Genomic DNA, 18,759 nt, shown 5'->3' with positions numbered 1-18,759 from the left:
AGATACAAAGAAAATTAACGTTAAAACAAACGAGACTCAAAGAGGAGCGTTACATACACGCTCCCAGAAACGTGACTGTAGAACGAGTTGAAAAGCTACTTTGATTACGGGGTCACAGTTCTCTGCTGGCTTGAAGAACTTGTAGTCAAATCGAAGACTGGGAGTTGGAGCATAAGAGCAGGGTGGGTCCACCCCAATTCCTCATTCCCCATTCTTCTTTCCTTCCTTCTCCTTGCTTTGAAATTTCGTTCGATTAATTTAGAGAAATACTATTTTATTTATACTAATATATTTTTTTATATAATCGTTTATTTTCTTTTTTATTATGATAGCTATTTGGACTGAAAGTAGTTTTTGTATTAGCTAGTTGTAAGACAGTGAATGATGAGTTTTTATATATTGAAATTTTATTTATTAAATTCAATCTGTACCACACAAAAAATATAGAAAAAAAAAGAAGCAATTGAGATATTTTATAATTTATTACAAGATTATAAATAACAATAATAACTTAAAAGACGTTAACATAAAAAGTACTTCTATCTCATAAGACAGCATGTTTTTAAAAAAGATGGATATGCAAATTTATGATAAGAACATGGTCTTAAATTTGAAACTAAATTTTTATCAAAAAAATAAAATAAAAGCAAGGTATCTTGATTAGGTACGTCATTAGTTAGGCATAGAAGATTTTTAGCACTAAGATTACATCCACATTGCTAATGATTTAGAAAATCTGAGTGTTACATTCAACGTGACATTCATAGTGCTTATCAAAGTAGATTCCCAGGAGAAATTTGATGCGAGAAGGAATCGAGGTACGGCACGCGGTTCGTTCGAAAGATCCACTTATTTAATACTAGTACATAATTTAATATAGGGGACAGTATCTTAGTGTGCAATTACATGACATAATTCTCTTTTAGAAAGTTATGCTTGTGCAATAAATTCTTACATTTTTTTATAATTAAAAACATAAAAATCAGATGAGTGATATCATAAAAATAAAAATGTAATTAGAAAAGTTTATAGAAGCCCATTCTCTTTTCACATCAGAATGAGACACGGATGCAGAAATCAATAAAAGACCGACAGAGGGAACAGATAGAGATAGGGAATTATCGTTCAAAATATGCCGAATCTATCTCGCAACTCGCAAGGATAAATGAATAAAAAGCAATTAACAAATTATTGCTAGCATTATATACACACAGACAGAAACTAAGCAAAAATGAAAAAAAAAATGTTTCCCTTCCCTAAGCGCGTTAGTAATATATTCAGATGCTTAATCATGCAACAAATCAGAGAGATTGAATATTGTTGTTTTATGGTCTGTGTTTGAGCCACGCACGAAGGTAAAGTCCCAACAATATTCAACCTTAGAAGCATTGCCCCCTGCCCTAGACTCACAAAATCACACTGCACAGTTGCTGTCAGCGATTGCTAGAAGCGTGTAAAGGGGTTTTTCACGTGATCCCCAACATGCACACGAGGCATCTGGGCCGGTGCACCCCCATGGTTTCCCTCTATTATGCACCAAAAATACTATATCAATGCGATTTGATATGAGTGGTTAAGAGTGTAGGAATTCTCACTTTTTTTACGAGTGCAAGTTTAAATCTTTGATCTTGCCATCCTTATAATACTTGGTTAGCACCTTTTTCTAGAGAGATTTTCTAATGTTTAAGTGTGTTCGGATATCTGTTTGAAGAGTGTTGAACGAAAAATTTGCACTTTTTAACACCCAAACGAAAAAGCTACGTGAGTGACGAGCTGAGTTTATCATTGGATCAATTAGATGTAACGGTAATCCAAACATACTCTAAGAACTTGAGGAACTACAATTCAGTAAAATTATTTGCAATATGTGTAATAATTTTCTAAGTAGGCTTCTATTAGTAGTTTCAATGTGTATTTGATCCCCTCCCTATTCAGTAATATTAGAGGTTCCTCATGAGATGTCCCTTCATTTTGCTTTTTTTTTATTTAAAATGACGGTAGAATCAAACAAGGTCTCTCTTTCAATTCCTATCATACAAACAAAATAGCTTGCAGTTCAAGACCTAAAAGCCCATGTGTTTCAATGGTCCAAGCCAACAACAAGTCGGAAGGAGGACCACTTTAAAATGAAACCCCGTCAAAGTTCAAATGATCAAATCCAAACCCAAAAGCTAGATAAATGCATGAATATACTTGTTTGTCCTTTGGATTGGGCAGAGTTGGGTGGTGAGGAATTGCAGAGAGAAGAGAAGGGTTCAAAATATTGTGTTGACCTATGAGGGTAGGGTGAGGGCTCCCCTAGGGTGCATAGGGTATGGAGTGGTTCAAAGTGTGTCTCCTCACTCCATTGGGTTTGTTTGTCTTAATTGGAAGCTTCATATTCATGTCATGGGGGTGAAGTGAAGTGTTGGACATGCACTGATGCCATTGTTTTCTTTTGTGGGCGCGTGCTGTCCTTTGCATTTTGTGTTTACTGTTTAGTGGGTTACTACTAAACAGGCCAAACAGAACGTAGCAGGAACTTTCAGTGTGAAACAGCCACATCAGGCAAAACTAGAGCACTTATTTATAATTTGGTCCAGTTTGGTAGTTTTCATTTCTCTTTTTGTGTATTATGCTGACAGCACGGAATAATAATTAATGGATTGGCTTGGGTGTTGGGCGGCACTGATTGAAATTTCTGAGCTTCCTCTCAAGACAGAAGGTACAAAGCAGAACGTACAAAATGAGCTGGACATGACTGGCCTGTACACATTGACCACTCACCAGATACAGATAGTGATAAAGATTAACTAAGATACACCCAAGCCACAGATCAGAATACAGATGAATTGATTTGAAATTGATTTAATCTAATCAAAACTCTGGAATTTTATTCATAAATATCAAATTAGTTTGTTTAAATTTATTTTAATTAAATAAACAGTTTTTCTATTTTATTTTTAAGCATGTTTATCAAAATTGTTTATGTTTTAAAAAATAGTTTTTTTATTTATTTTAAGAAATAAATCCTATCTATTTCTTTAAAAAAATACTTATATAAAATTATTTATTTTAAAGTTATTTTTTTTTTAAGTTTAAACAAAATCATTTAGTAATAAATATGTAACTGTATTACTGAAATAGAGTTTTGATGTTTATAATAGTTATATTTATTTTGAACATAATTGTTTTTTTAGAAAATATATGTGATTTAGAAAAAAAAATATTTTCTCAAGAAAATAATTGATTTTAAATTAATAGGATTTGTTAAATTAATTTTAAGTAAATGCGAATTTATAGTATGTAATTTTTTACTAAATAATAAATATTAAAAAGATTGAAATATATATAATTTTACATGAAACTTTTTAATCAAAATTAATATTGAGTGTATGATTATTACACTCATACCAATTTAACTAAAAGTGTACATAAAATTGTATGTCCAAGATTCAATCATCATGTTATCAATTTTAGTGAATAATTATTTTTTATTTTATTATTATATTTATTGTTTTATTAAATTATTAATTTGACAAATCATTGATTAAAATTAGAGACTTATTATCATGATAGAGATTATGATAATGAAAAATAAGTCATTTATAATTTTAATCTATTTTTTTATCGTAAGATTATTGTGAATAATACATCAATAATTTGGATAGATTAATATATATGTAATGATCTTTGTTGGATAAAGATTAATAAATTTAATTTATTAAAGTGCATGTATAGGTTATATATATACGTCGATGTCATCATTGAACTGACCCAATTGATAATTTGTCAAAGTTAATGTTATCTTGATATGTCATTAAGAAGTTTTCAAAGAAAAAAAAATATAATAGTTTCATTTGTTATATTCTAATTTCGGACACTTAATGCCTTAGGGTATTAGTTGAATGAATATTTAATATGATTAAATACTTCTAGATAGAATTAAGACATTGATAAGGATAATTGAATGAAAAGAAAAATGAGTTTTTTAAATCATTCTTTAATTAATTATAATGTGTTAATTTATTAGAGTTTGACAATAATATATACTCTGGAATTAACCTTGAGTTATACATGATGGAAGAAATATTGCATTATTCTTCTATTAATTCTTGAAGGAAAAAAATATTATTTCATTTTATCCAGACGTTAAGAAATGTTGTTAGGCACGATTAGTAAATTAATTATGATTAATTTATTATCGATATTGAATCTACGGGGTCTCACACAAACTAGTATTTCAATCTTTACAAAATAAAATAATTTACTTGATAATTAAATTAGAAAATTTAATTTAATCAACAAAATATTTTAGTGAAATATTATTATATTTTTTGCTAGCACAAAAAATATAATTAATATAAATTAAAAGTATTATTTTATAAATGTGAAAGTTGTTTATGAAATTAGAATAAGAATACATATGAGGATGGGGATGTGCGATTAGTTATTAGTTATCGTAATAGTCATGTGATTGTGAATTTTATTATTAAATATAAAATAAAGAGATATGCAACTATTTTAAATAAAACATCTCATTTTTAAACAAAAAGCTCAAATTCATATATTTTTAACATTATAATTTACCTTAGTGTACTAAACACAGACTAAAAAAGTAAGTCTAATTTTAGACCTGAAGGATAATAAGAAAGTTTTTTAGAATTTCACCCATTAAATAATTAATGGCAGAGATTGGTTTTAGTGTAAATACATCTTCATGTTATTGAAAAAAACTTTGTTACTTGAAAAATGTACATTCAAGTTCACAAAATTTTATTTATTTACTATTATTATTATATGTTTTAAAGGCAAAATATATCCTAATTTTTTGTTGTAAATTTTAGAACATTTCTATTTAACTATGAAAAATAAATAACATGATTAAGAGTATATATGAAACAAATAACATGACTTAAATGATTGTAAATACAAAAATCACTTTTGATAGCTTTAAATGGTAATATTATTTCTAATCTGAATATTCTCCTTACTTTGTATTTCTCTCAAATCAAATAATCAAATCCATACAACAGGTCCTTAATTAATGTGTTGTTTGTTAGTCACGGTCACTTGGATATGGAACAGTAGTGAATGCAATGAGAAATGAATCGTGTGGTTCCCAGCACACACGTGAGGAAATGACGTAAATTGGACCTTAAACATCGTTATCTTCTTGACTTGGCTAGGCATCGCACATTATCTGGGTGAAAAAGTGAAGTGAACATCGATTTTTGTAATCCTTGTATGTTAATTTGTAACGTCGTGGTAAATAATGAGGCATATATAGTGGGAACTAGGGAAGAAAAATATTAACGGGTTTTACTCATGCACGACATGTCAATGTTTACATAAAATTATTAATAGCATATCGGATCGTGACCTCTAACACGGGTGAAATCATGGATTCTGCTGCAGTAAATTAAATCATATAACATCGAAGGGTTTGTCCTTTGCAAATTTGGTATCCATAAATTTTTAAATCGCAGAAGATTCGGTTTCTCCTTTAAAATTTCATTAATCGTCCTTGTCAATGTTTTACACTTGTAATTATTCAAAAAAGTTACATTTTAATATTAGATAATATATTCAATGATAAATTAATATATAAATAAGTACATATAAATCAATACAAAAAGTTGTATAGTATATTTTACATTTTTTTTATCATAGGTGTGTCATGTGTGTACAATGTTATTTAATTGAAAGCATTTTAAAAAAATATTGTAAGAAAAAAATAGTTTAGACTAGTTCACTTTTTTTTTTATATAAAATGAAAGATTTACAACATTTATCACCTTATTCAACTAAATTAGATCATGATAATTCTAGTTCACTTGCATAAGTTGTTATCGGATTTGGCCAATTAGCCGGTTCAAAGATTGATTTTTGCCGCACTAATTTCTTGAGTAATCTAATCCAGATACTGTACTGGTTCCTAATTTAATAGGTCTATATTAAATATTTTTAATTCATTAAATTTAATAATGCAACATAAACAATTCATCTACGTAACTATACACTGTAGATCTCTTATAGCTATAAAAATATATTAATAAAACCAAATTAATATTTCATTTTATTGATACTTTTATTTTACTTAATGAAAATATAATAAAATAAAATAAAAACTTTTTTACACAATAACTTTGTAAGACGAAGAGAATAAATGCATCTCCTCAACAATAATACGTAAAATAACCAACAATCACGCCCAGAAAAGTTTATTCATAAGGCTGAGGAATGAGGATGTGTATTTTCTTCTTTTTTTTCCTTCATTATTTTTTGGGTCAACATAAGGGTGAGGATAACAACACAAAATGGACAGAAAGAACATGTAAGGCCCATATGATTTATGATAGTTTGTGTCGCATGAGTGTGAGTTTTCTAGTTGGGGTCGGACAAAGGGCCTTGTTTGATGGGCGAGACAATCCATAAAAGCGCAGACCTCCAAGATAGAAAATAGGAAAAAGAAAGAAAAAGACCTTGCAAACCTTTTGAGTTTAAAAAAGAACAAAGAAAAGAAAAATAAATAAATAAAACCCTATGATAGTTTCACTTGATATGCCAAAGATGAATTTCTCTGGTGGAGTTGAGAGACATTGTGAAAAAATGAATTCACATCTAGAAAAGACACTACAAGGCTTAAATCAATAGAGATTCTACCATAGTAATGATATATAAGAAATGCAATGTCTTGGTATATGACATGGTAACTTTGTTCTAGACAATGTGTGATTCACACTATTCAGAAATGTATATTATTAGGAGCCTCGGGTCTCAAGCTTAGTCTAAAATGCATACACTCAAGACACAACACATTTAAAAAAAAAAAATAATTTACAAAATAAAATTAAAATGATATTATTAATGCATAAATTAAAACATTTTAAAATATTAAATTTATAAAATATTAAATATATCAATAGTTTATTATATTATTATTCTTGTTACTATAACTTTAGTAAGTACAAAGATTTTTTTCAAAATAAAAATTAATAACTTAGCCTCAAGAAAAATTAATAATTTAACTATTTTATCAAGTAAAAATAATTTATTTTATGAACTTAATTTAATAGTTAATTTTGCATAATAAAGAAGTAAAAGCCTTAATATAATTTTTACTTAAGTATCAAATATCCCCTAAATTGACCTATACCCTCACTTGAATACTGCTGTCTGCTGGCTGCTGCTACATTGTCATGTCTTCAGCTTTCCAGCATCATTAACTTGCAATGATATAACCTGTTGTGCACGTGCATGTAAACAATGGGATTTTCATTGGCTTTATCAAAGAATTTCACCCGTAGCCAGCTCATTGCACTAACTCTTCAAATCTATCAATTTATATTTCACTCTACGAGTTCAACCCGCCCCATCTTTGATCGTGAATGTGTGTGGTTACCCATTATTATTTTTTAATAAGCAAAACTTTATCAATGATAAGGTACAAGTATAACATAGCACAAGATGTGCCTAAAAGGTTGGCATCTGAAAGGTATAATAAGATTATTCATACGCAATAGTAGTCATTATTAGACATTAGTTATTCTCTCATTGTTAGTTGAAAACGGAATTCATAGTTAAGTGTCTTGATAAAATGGTAGATGAGTGATTTAAACAATTTTCTTAACAATTTTTTATTCTTAATATTAAGTTGAATGATAGTTTAACAAAGATTTCTTTAAAATAAGATCAATAAAACTAAATGTTAACTTTGTGAATTAGTTATTTTATTTTACTTTATATTCAAGACTGGAAGGAAATAGTTGCGGCGGTGATAAATTAATCGACAAATGATGCGCTTAGAATCAAAGGTACAACAAATATGATTAAAGAAATGCATTAAATATGCTAACAACGTATTTAAACTGTGAATCAATCAGGAAATACAAAATTAGGTTGATATATTCAAGTATCACCAAAAAATTTATGATAAATATGAATTTATTTACAATATTTCATCTTGTTCTTGTTGGGCGTAAAAAGAACCATCTTCATGAGGCAACGACGGTGGGGTTCCAGGGGGTATACGAGCAGCACCGTTCTCACCGGCACATATACATAGAGCCTCTGCATCTCTGAGGGTTGCATCAAGATCGATGTGACCACTTAACTCATTAATAAACTTCAAAAGGGTGTCGAAGTCCATTTGCTCTCCAATTATTTTACCACGATATCGTTTCAAGATTGCCACACATACATACAGGTGCAAATGCTCAGACGGATAATGTGTCCATAAAACTTCCCACAAGCGCATTGTTTTCTCGTACTCAAACTCCCTGAAATGTCAATCAATAGTATTTACCGGTCTAATTATGTGTTATAGATAAATGTTTTAGATAACTCTAGGCAAGGTTAAACCTACCAGACTTTCAATTTGCAAACCGGAAACACTAATAAGACTTTTTTTTTTGTTACGAACACTAATAAGACTTAACATTAACTGAATTTATATATGTAATCACTAATCTCCATCAGAAGAAACAGCAAGTAAAATCACCTAACTTGTAATCTCTATAACATTCTCTATAATTGCTGAGGAAACTACTATCAAGAGAAAAAGAGACCAGACTTCATAAACCTATGAAATTTTGTTCATCGTTGATAACAAAATCAAACTATTGGTCATTATAATCACACAATTTAAAGTGTATGCAAACTAGAGAACATTGGCCACAAAAAGAAAGCAACTCAAACAGAGATTAATTACAATTTGCAATTGAAAATAGTTTTCAGAGGTATATTAGATATTTGGATTCTATCCAACAAAAAAATTCTATTAATTATAGTCAACTAACTGCCTTCTGTGTTGCTGGTATAGCCAAACTATTTTCAAAAGGTAAGTAGAAAATAATTACATTTGAAACGCACAAACTCAGCAGCATCACATGTAGTAAAGTAAGTACCAAAAGTTATTCAATTGCGACAAATATAGCAATTTAAGGAATCTAACCTTTTAAATTGAATCAAAATCCAGCGGAAACAGAAGAAATAATTCAAGCAGTCACGCTGCTTAAAATAGTTATGCAATGGACTATCCAGCAGCTCCACCAACTGTAACAAATAAATGTATTAGTTAGGAATGGTAAAGGACCCTAAAATCAATACACCTTATTGACCTCAGTACCAAATTTCCTATAAAGATGTGTAGAGACCAGTTACCCAAAGATGTAGTATATAAAAGGTGGGATGATGATTGGTATATACGCCATAAGACACACAATGAAAGTGTCAATTCAAGCTTCAGCAACAGAAGGCTTAATGCAAAATCCGATTGCATAAAACTCCTATTCTGCCATTTAATTTCATGAATCATGACATGAAACAAAGAAGTTTTTTGGGCTTACAATGACCAACATAATAAAAGATTACTAATAAAAATCTTAGGAGAACCACACCACAAAAACTAGTCATTACAGTTGAAAAGCCCAAGGTCTTATAAACTCCACACTAGAATCTCATACTAATCTCTTTTATATAGGCTGGGGAGCAAACTATGTTAGAAATCACAACAGAGCACAACATAAGCAGAGTAATTGTTTGATGATGTAGCTGGTCTCATCTGGGAAAAGGCTTTGTTGTTGTCATTATTGTTTATGTTCATAAAAGTTAGGAATCATCATAAGCTAGTTACATCAACAAAGCAGATCAGAGCCAGCAGCACAACCTCTTCAAAACTACCAAAACATTATGGAAAATCATAACAATACCCTCATTTTTCAATCTCTCAAGTCTACATCTAAATTATTGAAGCACACCTCTGGGCATGCAAATGCCCTGTAAGATGAATTCATAATAAGCTTGTGTGCATGTACAACAACAGCCAAGCCTTAGCCTTTCTCCACCAAGTTGTAAATGAGTGTTAAAATAATGTAAGGCCACTAAAGGCAAGCATAGTGTAAAATTAACCAATAAAAAATGACAACCTAATAATTAAAAATTAAAATTAACAGTGTGGTGAACGTGAGTGGCTTGTAAAGAAGAGAAAGAAGAGAAAAACCTTAGATAGCGCAAAAAGTTGAGAATGCATGCCGTTTTGATCACGATTAAAATTGGGTCCGAGACGTTCCATTAGAGCAACAAAACACCAAAATGCCTCTGATTCATTATCCATCACAAACAATATTGGAGATAGAAGATCACTCATTCCCTGTAAAACAGCATGCATATAAGATTTCCTAACCTTATGAGAAAATAATCCTCAAGGACCTCCTCAACTATAACCAGTTCTTGAATTGGAGGAAGGGGAGAATACGGCATATGAAAACAAAGAGGCATAATGATCATGGTTTCGAAACATAATTGGTTCAACATAATAGCTATTAAGATACTACTCCCTGTTTTAGGGAACACATAATATATTCTTTGTTTAATCAAACAAGAGGAGGAAGGGGGGAAGGCAGCACATGAAAACAATAAAGAGGCATAATGATTCATGGTTTCAAAATACACTTGGTTCAAGAAGATAATAGCTATTAAGAAACTCCTCCCTGCTGTAGTGAATATATAAAATGTTCTTTGTTTAATCAAACAAGAGAGCTCATAACATCTGGATAAGATTAAAATTTGGTGTTCAAAATTATATGATATTAACAACAGATAAAATTCAGTCTAAGATCCACTGCATAGTTACCTGGCAATAACCAAGATCAAAGTTGTAGAATGAATATGTCAACAGGATATCTCGCAGAACATTTACATTTGGATTATCATCGCCTTCATAGAAAGCGAGTGATCTATCAGTTCTCACCTTCAAAAATACAAGATAATTAAAACTACATAAGCATCATTTATCTTTTCATTTATAGCCATTTAAATTTGGAATCTGTTGCACTAGTTTCCAGCTTACCACATCTTTCTCAATAAGCCCTTTCCTTTCCCTGAATTTTGTGAATCTTTTAGCCTGTGCTGAGGATATACTCTACAGAGAAAAATACATAACAAATTTATATTTAGAAAAAAGGCTTAGCTGAGAGCATATAGAAATACAGCAGAAAAACAATGTCAAAAGAGATGGTAATATCCATTATGAGAATTCATAATTACAAGGGTATTGATTGAAAAAGAAAACAAACGTTGGCAACAACAAATAGTTGAGTAAATCTGGTTCAGACTTCAGATCATCATATTTCAGTAACTGGCTGGGTTAGGGTATGCATTTAATCATTTATCAGCTCCATATTTTCTTTAGGGTCGCATGCAGAACCCAGTTCAATGTGGGTAGCAGTAACTAAGGAGCATTGAGTCAAACCTGGTTCCATGTGAGAAAAAAAATTCACCAGATGCAAGTGCAATGTGGTCACAAATGGTTTTACTATTTTTGACCGAAGTCTAATTCGTTCTCACCCATATTGGATATTGTATCATCAGTTTTGCATCAATATACGTAACAGCTTATGAATGTAAACTCGAGAATGGCATTAATTTACATATTTGGCAAACTATAAACTAAAGGTATTGCAGATCATCTCATGAAATTGGGATAAAAAGTATTACATGGGACACAGACCTTCATATAATTAGTTCCAACCAACTTATGATTTAATTTTTTTTTTTTTGAAGAGAATAGTAGGAAAGCAGAAAGAGAAGTACATCAATGGAAAAGAATGGTTGGAGCAAATGAAAACCTGCCACTGGTTCTTTATGTTCTCGTATTCTAACTTCTTAACTGACTTCAGGAATTCTCTCTCAGCATATGTTGATTCATATGGATAATATCCCAAAAGCAAACCCCATACCTATCGTTTATATATAAGCTTTATCAGATGAAGAACAAGTTTTAATTTATAACCAAAATGCTTAGCCTAAAACCATTACATATGCAATACACAAACCTCATTTTGTAATTCGTGGTCAAGTCCACCATAAAATACTCTCTTTCTCAAAGCTTCTGAATCTGTGACTCGTCCTTCAGAATCCAAGAAGGCATTCCACTGCAGATGTATAACCCCAATAATAATTAGCAAACATCTGAAAACTTTCAGTACAAACTATTTCACGTAATAACATGAATGGTATCCCTCAATAATTTTAGCAATCAGCATAGCAATTAGCATCTCAGCGGATCAGAAAATATTGCATTTCAATATTGCATCAAAGGCACCACACCAAAACTAACACATAAGCTGTCACCTCAGCTTCAGAATGCTCCTTTTGGTCACAGTATAGTAAAAAACAATCCAGTATGTTTGAGATGGAGGTTTTGAAGGGAAAGAGAAGAAACTATAAATGTTACATTTCAGGTAAATATTCTGAAGGTTAACAATTATTTAGAAAATTAATGAAAGGAATAAAATTATAGATTATCATGAAATCTTCTAATCCCTGCTCATTTTTATAAACTTTATCTTATAAATTGGTCTTAGGGCCTAACTCAACCCCGCAAAACCAGCTTTCACGGTGAGGACTGCCCAACCTTTATGAACTCTTCATAAGCCATACCTTTAGTCGATGTAGGATTAAACCACCACCCTTGAGGCTGCAATTAAGGAAACCCCCAAAGAGGCCACAACTAAGGCAAGCTAAGGGTGATGCAGTTATGGCAGCTTTCCAACACTTTATATAACTCAATTCAAAAATGAAAATTTTACCCACTTGCCCTTTTCCCTTCAAAATCATCCATCTAAAGGTGCACAGAAAGGAATTGACCAGAAGTCTATCCATAATGACACACTTAAGTTTTCAAAATTAATGAAAACAAAAATATAAACCAGATCAAAACATGAACATAAAACTGAGTGAATTTTCATACAGAACAATTTGTGATAGTAAAAATTTGGCATCCATGCTTGTCAAAAACACTAGTACATGCAAGCATACCATCTATGCACCTGACAAAAATGTGTCAAAGTTCCTTTCTTTCCATTCCAAACTTCACATTTACAGGGATAAGAATCTCCCTCATAATGCAGTTTAAATCTTTAAAGTTCCTTTCTTTTCCCTTCTAAAACACAAAGTCGTCTCACTTCTGGCCTGCTATTTTTACTATAACACAGTAAAAATTAAATTGTTAGGACAAACTATAAATAACCCCCTAGATGTTTCAGCCATTTTAAATTTTCATTCATAAAGCTTATTCTGTAACAATTTCCTTTGGTTTAGAATGAAAAAAGTTAAATTATATTAGTTTTTAATGTCCCATAGATCATGTGACAAGCAACTGTTTTAAAAAACGGAAGGTTGGGTACCTTGTGAGCTGGCTCAACTACTACAAGATAGATCTTATAGAATTTAATGTTTTTATTCTAACCCAAACTCCAACGAGATTATTTGCAATTTGCCGGATTACCCTAATTTCTATTTGCCTCAATATGCTATTTAAGATTTTTACTTTTTTTGAAAGGCATGTTATTTAAGATAATGAAAAAAGAAAATGTTTATATCAATATTTACCTTATATACACCCAATTGTATCATGGAAGATAAAAGAAACATCAAAGAACATTATTTGCCCCGTATGTGGGAGGGGGGAGTTAAAAGAAGAAAGCTAATTGAAGCTTGCTAGCAGTTAAACCAAAACCATCATACTGACCATCTTACTTTTGGTCCAGTCATTGCCAAGAATAAAAAATCCTTCTAGATAGCATCATTTGCAAAAGCAACAATAAGCAAAAGTTGCACACTTACAATATCAATGACCATCATAACAAAAGAGCATTTGCAAGAGAAATTCATGTATACAATATGATGATTTTGGAAACCTATATAAGAAATAATATCTTTTATAAAATATACAGCTCATACCTCTTCAGAACCCAAAGGGGGTTGCCTTGGTTTTCCCCATACTAACGATAAATTATCGAACTGCCAGAAGAGAAACAAAAGATGATGTCATTAATATTATACAGTGTAAAATGGAATGGGGGAAATAAAGGCCCTATAAGTTTTTGCAAATATGAACAGTATCCTAAATCAATTCATAACAATAGACACCAAATATGATATTATCTCACATGACAATCAGATTAGTCATAACAGCTATATCAACACAAATTTACAAGGCCACCAAGTTACCACATGGACAAGCAAATTGACATATCAAACAATTTTTAATACTGCCAGTATGACCTTGAACAAATCCTAGCACCTTACAATAATATTCACATTTTAAATTCCAAAGTTGTGCACATGTTGCCAACTTGTTGATTGAGATGCTACAGATGGTAAAATACTCTGAATTTTAAAAAGCTAGTTGTTAGTCTTTGGGACTGGGTTTTGTACTATGAAAATACTCAGAATTTTTACCATGAATGTTTTCTCCTTTTCTAATATTAATGTCTCTCTTCAATGAAGCACTTATTGATGCCTATTGCCTCAAAGAGTTAAAACACCTTGCGTTTTGTTTGACTACCTTGCTAGTAGCCAATAAAACTGCAAAAGTAACCCAGAAGCATCATAAGGGCATCAGTTTCCAAAAAATAAAAGGAAAATAAAATATACAATTCCTATCTTAATAAAGATGTATACCATCATTCCACCAAACTATACACAACAGGGGACCCTTAGACATACATGTTGATTATACAATGCAATCTCACGGTTCATTGGAAGTTAATTATGCACGCCTAACAACACCAGTTTTGTAGGAGATAGTAAGCTAAAATTTACAATAACAAGGCCAAAGAAAAAGAGTTTACCTCCTGAGAATCCAAGACAACAGGACTTTCAACAGAGGTATTTTCCTCAACATTGGAAGACTTAGGATGATCAAGGTTAGTCTGGATATGGGTCCTCCTGTCAATGGGACTAAATCCATTACTCTGGTTTTCTCCAAAAAGTTGTGAAGTTGTTTCACGGGCAAATCTTGTGACAAGAGAAAACTTCTCTAGAACTTGAATAGAGAGGTCTCGAGCAGGATCTACTTTATGTCTTGGTCTCCCATGGAACTGATTAACACTAAATCTTCCATCATTGGCACCATTATCAGCTCTTTCTTGGTTCTCAATCAAAATGGATTCATCAACTGATGTATTTGAAGGTCCACATGCAAGGGGAACAGCCCTGGGCATCTCCAAGGAAGACAAAGTCCTCTGGAAGTCAACCCAAGCATTTAGAGAATTTAGCAGCACAATTAAAATGGCATAATAACAAGAGAGACTTTAGAGAGCTAAAGGGGATTTAAGTTGTAAGCATTTTCATTCTTCTCATCTTTCTAGCTAGAAGAACAAGTATAAACAAAAGAGGAACAAGTTACTCATGGTCTTCTATCACCAGTGATGTAAATTTTCCTTCTTTGGAAATATTTTCCTCCACAAAGGATTGTAAGAATCTATGATTCGGTTGTAAAAAACAAACTAATCTACTTGAATATCACACCACTCATACCTGCAGTGTATTCTGAAAATCATTCACAAGGAATACGTTGGCATCTTCTTCAGATCTGAAATGCAGCACAAGAAATGAAAAAGAGATATTTAGCATTTAACATATGCATACATTTGGCATGCAAATAAGATTATAATAACAAATTTACAAAAAAAAAAAAGACTAAAAAATGATAGAAATGTGCTGCAAATTATGTATTTTTCCTTGATGCAATAAACATGACCATGAATCTTGAAGTGTAAATGTTCTATTGGAATCATGCCAGCAATAAAGAGTGATCTTGATGCACATAAAAGAGGAAAAGGCTAGTGTGTATCTGAAAATACTAAATACAGTCTCAGTCTGCATGCATAAAACATAGGCATGATGATGATTCTCCATCATTTCAACAACACTGTGCTTGTAAGGATGTCATGCATGTGGCAAACACCTGATCACTTGCTCAAAACTAAGAATGGTCAAGTCTTGCACATAACACATAATGATGTCATGTAAAAATCATTTTTCCGACAATCAAATAATACGTAGGTTCAAGAATTTCATACACACAACACAGTGAAACAAAAACACTATTTATAAATACACAGAAACAAAAGCAGTGGCAACAACTAGCTACAAAAGATTGGTTATTGCATTATTAATGAGCCAAAAAGAAAATTAAAAAATAATAGTAAGGGCATGCAATCTGAGGCTAACCTCACAAGAAGAACATGTTGCTTTATTGTAGCAAGGAATTCTTTGACTCCTCCACTATAAAAATATAATGGAGGATAAGAAGGTCCTGCAAAATTTTATTCACACAAGATTGAATTGTAGAACACAGAATTTAAGGTATAGACCAAGTCAAATATCTAGAGCTGCCATAGATATAAATAGTGTCTCCAAACAAACACAAACATCTTATTTACCAAATCGTTGTTATCCAGAATACTTTAAAATACTACAACTAGATATATTTAACAGAGATCACATCATGAATGAGCCATAATATTAATAGACCTTCAAAGAGAAACCATACAGCCAGCAATTAAGTGCAGCAGCAGCTAGGTTTGAAGCCTATATCATGGTAGCGCTGCTATAGCATGCGAAAAGCTGCTATTTTGGATGCTAGGGGCGCTATTGAAAACCGCTCTGATGGTTCCACTAAATGAATCCCAGAGCAACCCAAGGCAACTTTGCTCGACTATCTTGCTATAGCGCTATTACGTATTGACTTCTATGGCTAAAAAGGAAAGATATGTCATTTTTAAAATATTTTTTATAACAATTTTTAAATATGCTAAATCTTATTTTTCAGCTATCAAATTACAAGTATCTTGCAGTACCCTTTTCCTAAGCTATTCAATAGTTATTCTATTCCTACGTTCATGCATCACAGTAAATCACATGGAGATTTAAATACACAAAAATAATAAACTATCTGGTTTATAGAAAGCAGGATAGACCGATAGAGAACAAAACAATGATTTAAAAAAAACATAATAAATAACAAATCCACTATTACATCAACAGAAATTCACCTGATGATAGAACAACAATGACATATTGCCACCCAAGAGCAGGATTATGCCTCCGGATGGACCTGATGTCAGTGAAGGGCACCGCCCTTATGGTATAAAGGTTTCTGTCTAAACAAGAAAACAGAACAAAATTCAGCATATAGAACATATTGTTGCACAAGGCAGTAAAGTCGTCCAGAATGTAAACTACCTTTATCAGACAGCCTGGCCTCTGAGCTATGCGCTTTGTAAGGTATCCAAGTCTACATGCAAAAGGCATAAACAATAAGACACTGACAACCAAAAAGTAACTTGAAAAACCAACCAGCGATTACCATAAACAAGGACGAGCTTTGCTTAATCAATTTCAGTCTTCCACTGATTCTTTCAGACGCAAATTGAGTCGGATGAATTGCAACATTGTCCTTCGAAAATACAATTTCAGCACCGTTCCGAGGGGAACTCTGTTTGGCACTGTCACTCCGCAACATCACGCTAGCAGATCCCTAATCCCAATAATAATAATCGCAAAGTCAGTTAAATTAAATATTAAAAAAAGTACAAGGTTGGAGTATTCAATTGAATCGCGGAAACCCTAATTGACACGCAATTTGCTCGAAGGAACCAAAAGGTCACTGGAAATTACGAAGTGAAAAAAGGGAGACACTCTTACTTGTTGCTGCGACGCGGCGTAATCGGCGTCATCGGATAAATCGTGAAGCTCCGATTCTAGCATCGGCGATTTCGCAGAAAACTGAAAACTATGAGAAAGAAAGAGAGGGATATCTTCGTAGCGAAGGAAAAATCCGTGGTGCGGGAAAATGAACAGAATGGAGAGAAACGTGACGTTTGTTACTCGTTTGTCTTCGACGCGGTTACGAAATTCGCTTCTCAGAATCTGCACCGTTGGATGGTTGAAGCACCCGAAATAAACGGCTGCGATATATGGATTTCTTTTCCTAGCAATACTTTGTGTTTCCTTTGGGGTCCACCGGCCCAGCGTTCTTAATTCCTGAATTCTTGAACTTTCTTTTCTTCTCCTTCGCCCTTTCCCTTCACCGCCTACTAAGAAACTTCTGTTACATCATCATAGTTTCTAGTTAATATACGCATAAAAATTTATTGGATCTTGAATTTAATTTTGGTTAAAAATATTTTACAATTCAATATTTATGACTTAATATTTAATTTGATCCCTTAATATATTACAAGTGTTGAATTAGGTCATTTAATTTTTTTTATTATGCAATTGAGTCTCTTAATTTCCAATATTTATACAATTGGGTCCTTTCTATCTCTATTAAATTGATGGATGGAAAAATCATGTGGCAACTGGGATATATTTATTTTTGTTTTTCATGATGTGTACATACAGTGGCGGTTTTTAAACTGCCACTATAGTTATTATTATTTAGAAAAAAATCAAAAAATTATGAACATAAACCAGAAAATCATCACAAAATCTCAAAATGGGTACCCAAAAGCTACTCAAGATGACATCGGAATCCTCTTTGCTGACAGATCACAAATGCTTATGTTGTTGGTGTCACTCCATATATGCAACAAGGATTGTGTACACACACTTTGGTCCCGAAACACACAAACCAGATCTGACCCTAATGGATGCCGCAGCATTACCAGAAATGATCCCTCTCTTCATGTCCATTTCACTCAAATCTTCGCCTGCTCTCCATATTATGCTATTGGGTTTCTTCTTTTCGTTTTTTCCTTTTCATCCTTCGCAGGTCAGGGGTGTTTTTAGTTCCTAATTTCTATTATTGCGTATTATGGGTCAAGATGGCCAATTCAAAATGTGAGGGGGTGTGGAATTTGTTGGGTTTAGGTCTTGGGAAGAGTGTGTGGGGATTGTGGGGAGTTAGTAGTGGATGCAAATTAGGGATTTGGCAGAAGTTGTTTTTCATTTTATGATTGAAGACTATTTTTTTAAACACGA

General features: G+C 32.1%; 1 protein-coding gene across 1 annotated transcript; it reads right to left on the bottom strand.

The window, feature by feature from the left end:
- Positions 1-7,795: 7,795 nt before the first annotated feature.
- Positions 7,796-17,837, bottom strand: LOC114393315 (TBC1 domain family member 15-like). The gene is made up of 15 exons (XM_028354607.1): positions 17,479-17,837; positions 17,141-17,311; positions 17,017-17,068; positions 16,827-16,934; positions 16,003-16,087; positions 15,307-15,361; positions 14,619-15,011; positions 13,726-13,785; positions 11,817-11,915; positions 11,610-11,720; positions 10,832-10,903; positions 10,616-10,732; positions 9,983-10,132; positions 8,936-9,036; positions 7,796-8,261 (listed from the first exon to the last, which is right to left on the bottom strand). Exons 1-15 carry the CDS (start codon positions 17,539-17,541, stop codon positions 7,931-7,933), a joined length of 1,968 nt encoding a protein of 655 aa, XP_028210408.1. The 5' UTR covers positions 17,542-17,837; the 3' UTR covers positions 7,796-7,930.
- Between the last annotated feature and the right edge of the window lie 922 nt (positions 17,838-18,759).

Source organism: Glycine soja, chromosome 17 (assembly GCF_004193775.1).
Source record: "Glycine soja cultivar W05 chromosome 17, ASM419377v2, whole genome shotgun sequence".
In the NCBI taxonomy this organism is placed as follows: Eukaryota; Viridiplantae; Streptophyta; class Magnoliopsida; order Fabales; family Fabaceae; genus Glycine; species Glycine soja.
This window is presented reverse-complemented; position numbering and strand designations above follow the sequence as displayed.